Source organism: Dromiciops gliroides, chromosome 4 (assembly GCF_019393635.1).
Source record: "Dromiciops gliroides isolate mDroGli1 chromosome 4, mDroGli1.pri, whole genome shotgun sequence".
NCBI lineage: Eukaryota > Metazoa > Chordata > Mammalia > Microbiotheria > Microbiotheriidae > Dromiciops > Dromiciops gliroides.
In genome coordinates, this window is record NC_057864.1 from 57,153,537 (window position 1) to 57,160,690 (window position 7,154).

General features: G+C 39.9%; 1 protein-coding gene across 1 annotated transcript in view; it reads right to left on the reverse strand.

The window, feature by feature from the left end:
* Nucleotides 1-2,565: 2,565 nt before the first annotated feature.
* TMCO1 (transmembrane and coiled-coil domains 1) overlaps nt 2,566-7,154 on the reverse strand; it is a 41,773-nt gene continuing 37,184 nt past the window's right edge. The window contains exon 7 of the mRNA XM_043962877.1: nt 2,566-3,281. Within this exon, the coding sequence (XP_043818812.1) occupies nt 3,183-3,281 (99 nt within the window). The 3' untranslated portion in view covers nt 2,566-3,182. The remainder of the gene's footprint in view (nt 3,282-7,154) is intronic.

The following is a 7,154-nucleotide window of genomic DNA, read 5'->3' on the forward strand; positions in this document are numbered from 1 at the left end:
AAAAGCTAATGTGATCTTGTGCTGAGGACGGCTTCCAGAAGTAGGGAGGTGACAGTATCACTGTATTGTGTTCTTCTGTGGAATATACTGGCCAGTTCTGGGCGCTACTGTTAAGGGCTGGAGTGTCCAGGGAAGGGCATTCAGGATAATAAAATGCCACTGAGTCCACGTCAGATGCAGATTAGCCAACGGAACAGGGCACGCTTAGCACAGACTTCAGGTACCCAATTCAGGTTGTAATATGCATAAAGAATTCCACTAGAGAGGCAGCTAGGTGACGCAGTGGATAGAGCACCAGCCCTGGATTCAGGAGGACCCGAGTTCAAATCCAGCCTCAGACACTTGACACTTACTAGCTGTGTGATCCTGGGCAAGTCACTTAACCCTCATTGCCCCACCAAAAAAAAAAAAAATAAGTCCACTATCATTTGGCTTTCATAGGGTAGAACCAAAAGGGATGGGTGGGAGTTGTCGGGAGGCCATTGCTGGCTCTGTCAATATTGATAGTGTCAGGGAAAACTTCCTTAACAAACAGGGATGTTCCCGAAGCAGAATGGGCTGCCTTGGGAGATGGCCAGTGGTCCTTCCTTTGGGGTTCCTTTCATTTATCAGGTGGACTAAATGGCTCCTGAGGGCCCTTCCAGGGTCACAACTCTGAGGACCAACTATGAGAAAACTATTGCCACTGTCATTCCAGACAGTACAGATCAATGCAGCCTAAAATGTTCACTTTTTTGTCTATCTCAACACAACTTCTGACTCAACTGAGCTCTAAAAACGAGAACTCCAGGTTGCAAGACTTTTTCGCATAAACTGCTTTCTAGATCTGTGCCTCGACTCCAACGTGAACTTGATGTATTTTTTTTTTTTAATTTTAGTGAGGCAATTGGGGTTAAGTGACTTGCCCAGGGTCACACAGCTAGTAAGTGTTAAGTGTCTGAGGCCAGATTTGAACTCAGGAACTCCTGACTCCAGGGCCGGTGCTCTAGCCACTGCGCCACCTAGCTGCCCCTATGTAATTCATTTTTAAATCCAAGGACTAGACACTGATTCCAATGAAAACTCATTGTCAGCTTTAGCTTATTTTTTCAATCTACTGGCATCTTTTAAGATCCCAACTCCACTAACTTCATTCCAAGGTTCCTAGTAAAGGACTTTGTATAAACGTAACCTATTATGATGTTATTTTGGCAGCAGCATTTTAAACAAACAAAAAAGATAACATATAAGAAACAGACAGCAAAAAGGTATGTGCTTTTATGTCTTTTGTTTTTTTTTTAAATATAAAGGTGTCTCCTATAGGACAAGAAAATAAATAAAGACAAACAAGACAAATAAAAATACAAATACTGAACATTTAGAGAACAGAAATGCATCATAACAATTTAGGGCTTTCTTAAAACTAAGACTATAGCTTTATAAGAGTGAAAGACCTCTTAAATACACTGTAAACACAACTGGAAAGTAGCAAAGGGTAAGAGGCAAATTCAAGCATAACTATGTTATTTAATGCCAAAGATTACAGGGCCTCCCTCAGAACATGCAACTTGACAAATAGATCACTTAAAATTTTTATCACAAATAGTTTTGCATGATGCATAACCAACCAAATATTTGGATTCCAGGAAGGTCTGCCTTTTCAGTGTTGCTTCAAGAGTCACCTAATCAGATCCAGGGGTAGGTATCTTAGTGGTACCAGAGAAATGAGAGTGACATTCCAAGGTTCCTTTTTCCTAAGGTGTCCACTGCTCAGGGTCAGACACACAGAACCTAGATGATCTGTCCATGTTCCTATTTATGTCTTACAATATTGACAGAGCCATCAGTTCAAATTTCAAAACTTAGCTCTTCCAATCTGCCCCATTCATCTTTGACAGCTTTATCATGTGAAACAGCATTCCACCTGAGTTAGATTTCATAAAACAGCCTCACTGGCTTGGCTTCTCCTGACAAGGTATACAAGTAGTTAAATAAATTAAATCAGAGATTGACACTTCAACATTCTTTATCCTCAGCAAGTTGTTCTTTGTGAAGACCATAAAGATATTTTCTTTTCTGAGATGTAAAATCTCCTAAGCTGTCTGATGTTAGCACTTTAAAACTAGTCTTCTCTGTAGAGTACAGAATGTACCTTCCTCCTTAAGAATTACAATGCAAATGTGACTGGCAGGAAATTCCATTTTCACATTAAGAGGGCTCCTCGTCAAGTCAAGAATCCTGTCCCTTTTAGTTATGTCTCTATTTAGCTTCAGGAATGAAAGGGGGACTTCCACAGGGGGGTTTTCCTAATGAAAAAGACCACAGCTGAGTAGAAACTTTGAAACACAATCTTAAGAATCAAAAGAAACAAAAAAGAAAGAAAGGGGTACACAGAATTCTACCAAAGATCTCCTTCATGAAAATCTAGCAGTTTGCAATTAGACTTGAAGGTAAGTGTGGTCTCCTTTAAAGTCTGCTAGGCTACAAACTATTTGACCAGCTGATCATCCTCATGAATTCCCACACTGTGCCTGCTCTGTATGATGTTCAAACAGAGGGGGACAGGTCATAAATGGTTGGGACAAAACCAGTCAACTTCTTTTATTTTTTTCATACCACCATTCCCACTATATGCAGTTTTAAGCTTTCATTATTAAAGATGACATACATTCATAAACATGCCAAAACAAGGTGTATTTATTAGACTATAAGATTATCTTATGTATGAAGTGGCACAAAACTAGGTTCTCATTAGGTAGTCACCTAACATTTTAGCTGTGGAAAAAAAATTTTCATAAACCAAATTTTTTCTTTGAGTGTGCTTAGATCTAACTGATTGTTTTCAGTTCAGCTCCCCATGACTTCATGCCTAGCCCAGAACTCTAACCTGGCCACACCAAAAATACTCTTAGAATATGACAAGCATAACATGAAAGATTCCTTGTTTCTCAACCACACAAATACCACTTAAACTTATCTAACCAACACACATATATTTTAAAATTTTCAACTCTGACAGACAAGTACAATCATTAACCTTGTCTGTTCTCATTCCAATCATGTACAGAAGCCTGAGACTAGCTCAGAAAGCTGGGAAGTGGCCTTTGCTGCTAACGGTGCCTGCTGCTCAGGACGGAAGAGGAGCAGTTTGGTTTGAGTGTCTGAGTAAGTAGGAAAGGAATGAAAAAGCTTTGGGCTTGGTCTCAGGAGAATTTTCCAGCTGGAGTTGGGGGACCCAGAAAGCCCCCTGCTTGCTTGGTGGCAGCCCGAGAAGGAGCAAGGCCAAGCATCTTCTGAATGTTCTGTGGAGATTAAAAAAACAAGAAATTAGGTTTGCGAATGATACTTTTAAAAGGTTCGGTATTTACATTATATCCTTGATTTCCAGATGTAGTCAAAAAGATTCTCTGTAACTAACAACAGAACCTATCCAGATCTAAGCAAACGTATTACCCTTAGCATCCCCACTACAAAGTTTCTGCAACGGACCTACAGGAAACCCCGTCTTGTACTACAGTACTTCCTCATGTGGAAGAAGGATTGTTTCCAGTACCAACTAGCTCCATGCTGTCCATATTTCAAATACACATCCCCAAAGGGCTCCACAGATTATATATTTACAATTGGAAATCTTGGCCCTCTTAGAGCTAAACACCATTGCATTATAGAGGGGGAAACAGAGGCCCATAAGGACAAGTGACTTTCCAAAGGTCACAAAAGTACTAAATTGCAGAGCTGGGATTAGAAGTAGGGCCTCTGCCGCCTCAGCCTTTTCTGCAACATACTAATCTGCTACTTATGGTCTTAAACTATGCTTTCAGCAGGCACAGACCAGTGTTTGAATATGAAATATTTTCTGAGGTGCGTATTTAAATACTAAGTAAAGTGAGTTGCCTCTTTCACAAATACAAGCATGACTTTCGAGCAATAACACTTTTAATGTTTTTTATTTGGCTGCTCATAACTTGTGGGGTGTATTACAATACACATTCCTTTTCTCCAATATTATGATTGTTAAACTCTTAAGAAGACATTTTAGGGGCAGCTAGGTGGCGCAGTGGATAGAGCACCGGCCCTGGATTCAGGAGTACCTGAGTTCAAATCCAGCCTCAGACACTTAAAACTAGCTGTGTGACCCTGGGCAAGTCACTTAACCCCAATTGTCTCCCTTAAAAAAAAAAAAAAGAAGACATTTTAAAGGGAGACGTAAAGACAAAAGGAACAATTACTGTGAGAGACCAGGCCTCCTGCCTCTAGTAAAAGTGGACAATAATCTAAACAACAAAAGCCCAGGATATATGGCTTTTTTCTAACTTCTCTTGGTCATCTGTCAACTCTCCCTAGTGCCTACTTTGCAACTAGCACAGGCAAGACAATTATAGGGTGTGGTCCCTTGTTCTCAGGAAGCTTACAGTTTAGTTAACAAATGTTCATTTAAGAAATAAAGCCAACTATAATAAGACACTAAGAAAACACAGTAATATAGTCTAGACTTACAACACATAAGATACTATAAAGGATTGGACTCAGAGATGCAGCCTATAATTTTATAGATAAGATATTTGAACAAAACAATTTCTCTCTAAACACAGCTCTGCTATTCTCTAAATTGTAGGGTCAATGGATTTAAGGGAGAGGATGTGGAGTGAAAGCGGTAAAGGAAAAAATACTTTCAAGCCTCAGTAGGTAACTGACACATTAAAAGTGAAGTAAGTGGCAGATGACTGGGAGAGCAGAGCACTGTCTCTTCGTGCTGTCAGACCTCCCCAGAGGTCAGTGCCTCCCCTAAGTGCTGGTAAGACTCAAACAGCTGGAACGTCCCCAGCAATTGTATTTCAAGCTGCAGTTCACTTACATATTGCAATGTTACCCTTTAGAACAAAGCTGTCTTGTATTTCTCATGAGATAGCCTTGATAAGAATCCAGGCCTCTGCCAATACCGTGATGCTTGTGCTTTTGCTGAGAGTACACTCCTCCACACTTGCCAGTCAGTGAAGTTTTTCTCTCATGCAGAGACCCAGAGGACACTAGGCTCCATTTCGCAGTAGCAAACATAGCTCTTATTAAAAAGCACCTTGCAGGAGGTACAGTACAAACGGCACCCCCTGAAGAAGCTTGCCCAAATCCAATTCAACAGGGACAGGGGCCTGACACTAGCTATGTTTAGGGAAGGAAAGGGCTCACGAATCTGTGTATTTGGAAAACATTAGCGGTTTTCCTTTTTCATCTTTTAAATCACCCATTTCCCAATCTTTTCCCTCTGATCTGACTGCTATGCGAGTTCTTTACAATGCTTAATGAGAGGAACTTTTCAGTCTTCTGAATTGGTAGATTTAGATTAATCCAAAAAGACAAAAGGAAAGAAAACGTATTACTGATATCAAACTTGTAAAAACAAACTTTCTTTTTCACATCAGGACGATGAGATAAAAGATGAGATAAAGACAGATGAAAAATGATAAGGTAAAGATGTTAGGGCCCTGGATTCAGTAGGACTGGAGTTCAAATCTGACCTCAGACACTTGACACTTACTAGCTGTGTGACCCTGGGCAAGTCACTTAACCCTCATTGCCCCGAAAAAAAAAAAACCCAAAGAACAGACAAACAAACAAAAAAATATGTTAGGGCTTTTAAGATGCAGGTAAGGTAAGGTTCAGATACATAACATTATTTTGAATAATAATAAGACCCATGTCTATTTCTGCACTTTCAGAGAGACCATCTGTAATACACTAGCAAATGAAGCTTTTCTGACCAGGAAAAAACAAAGGAAAAAAAAATTTCCAAATGATCATCCCTTCCACTAAGCAGGAAATCCAGAAACACTCCTCTACAGGATTTACGTTCTTTCCTCTTCTGAAGGGTGAGAACAAGCTACTGAGAAAAGGAAGTTATTAGTTGCAAACTAGATATTCTGGGAAGACACTGTAACCCAGGTCATGGGCAATAAATACATTTCATTCTGTAGTCATTTAGATAATGTTCGTCTCTTACAAATTTCAGTTCTATTTGTTAATGCAAAGCTCTCTGGCAATGTGGTCTTCTCTAGCATTTAGCAGTTAGCTTCTGCTTCCAATTAATCATGCTTCCTTGGTGGTTTCATATAACAGCCTTGCAGCCGTTATTTTCCATCTCACACTCACTTTTCACCTACAGTTCTTCATTTGTCATATTAACCGTATCTTTCACAAACGGCCTTGTGCAATCAAATGACCTGGAATCTCAACTCAAATGGACCTTCCTCCTTAAGTCATAATTAAGCTATATTTTTATCAGGTGTTGGCTTAGAGACAAAATGTTCAGTCATTCATGATGATTTCAATGTATTTCATGAGAAAGACGGCAAAACTTTTTGGTTCTCTAGGAAGGAGAAAAGAGGAAAATGTTAAGTATGGCGAATGGGGTACATTGACCTGTACTTCCTACACCACTAGGGCTATGCTCAAGGTAACTACCAACTCTGGTTACATCGCTACTAAATAATAAAAGCCTCTAAGCTGTACCCAGGATCATTCAAAGAAGAACTAATGTGTCTGTCTCCTTTGATATTATGTGATACTTGAGGCCATCTTTAACACCATGGTCACCCACACACTGAATAAAACCCAGAAAGCAGAAACCCAAACCTTCAACTGAGGTGGATGGAATAACTAGCATACAGAAAAGGGGCATGCTCATCATTATGACTTCAAGAATGACTATTAGACTCCAACTCTCTGTCTCCTGAATAGGTAGTTAAATTGTCAAACCAGAATGCTTTTCTTTTTTTCTTCATCTTCATCTGCTGTTTTCTTTAAAATCCAACTCAACTTCCACTTTCTCCAGAAAGTCCTGAACTTAGAGCTCTGGTATATATTCAGATTTAAATCCCTCTACTGAAAATGGGGAAAGGGGGCAGCTAGGTGGCGAAGTGGATAGAGCACCGGCCCTGGAGTCAGGAATACCTGAGTTCAAATCCGGCCTCAGACACTTAACACTTACTAGCTGTGTGACCCTGGGCAAGTCACTTAACCCCACTTGCCTCACTAAAAAAAAAAAGAAAAAAAAAGAAAGAAAGAAAATGGGGAAAGGAAGGCAAGAAAAAGAGAAACTGATCTTCCTCTCAAACTTCACATACCACTTTGTTTTATGGCTCTCTAATGTAGTGGTTCCAGGTTGGTGTCTCACCCCTTAT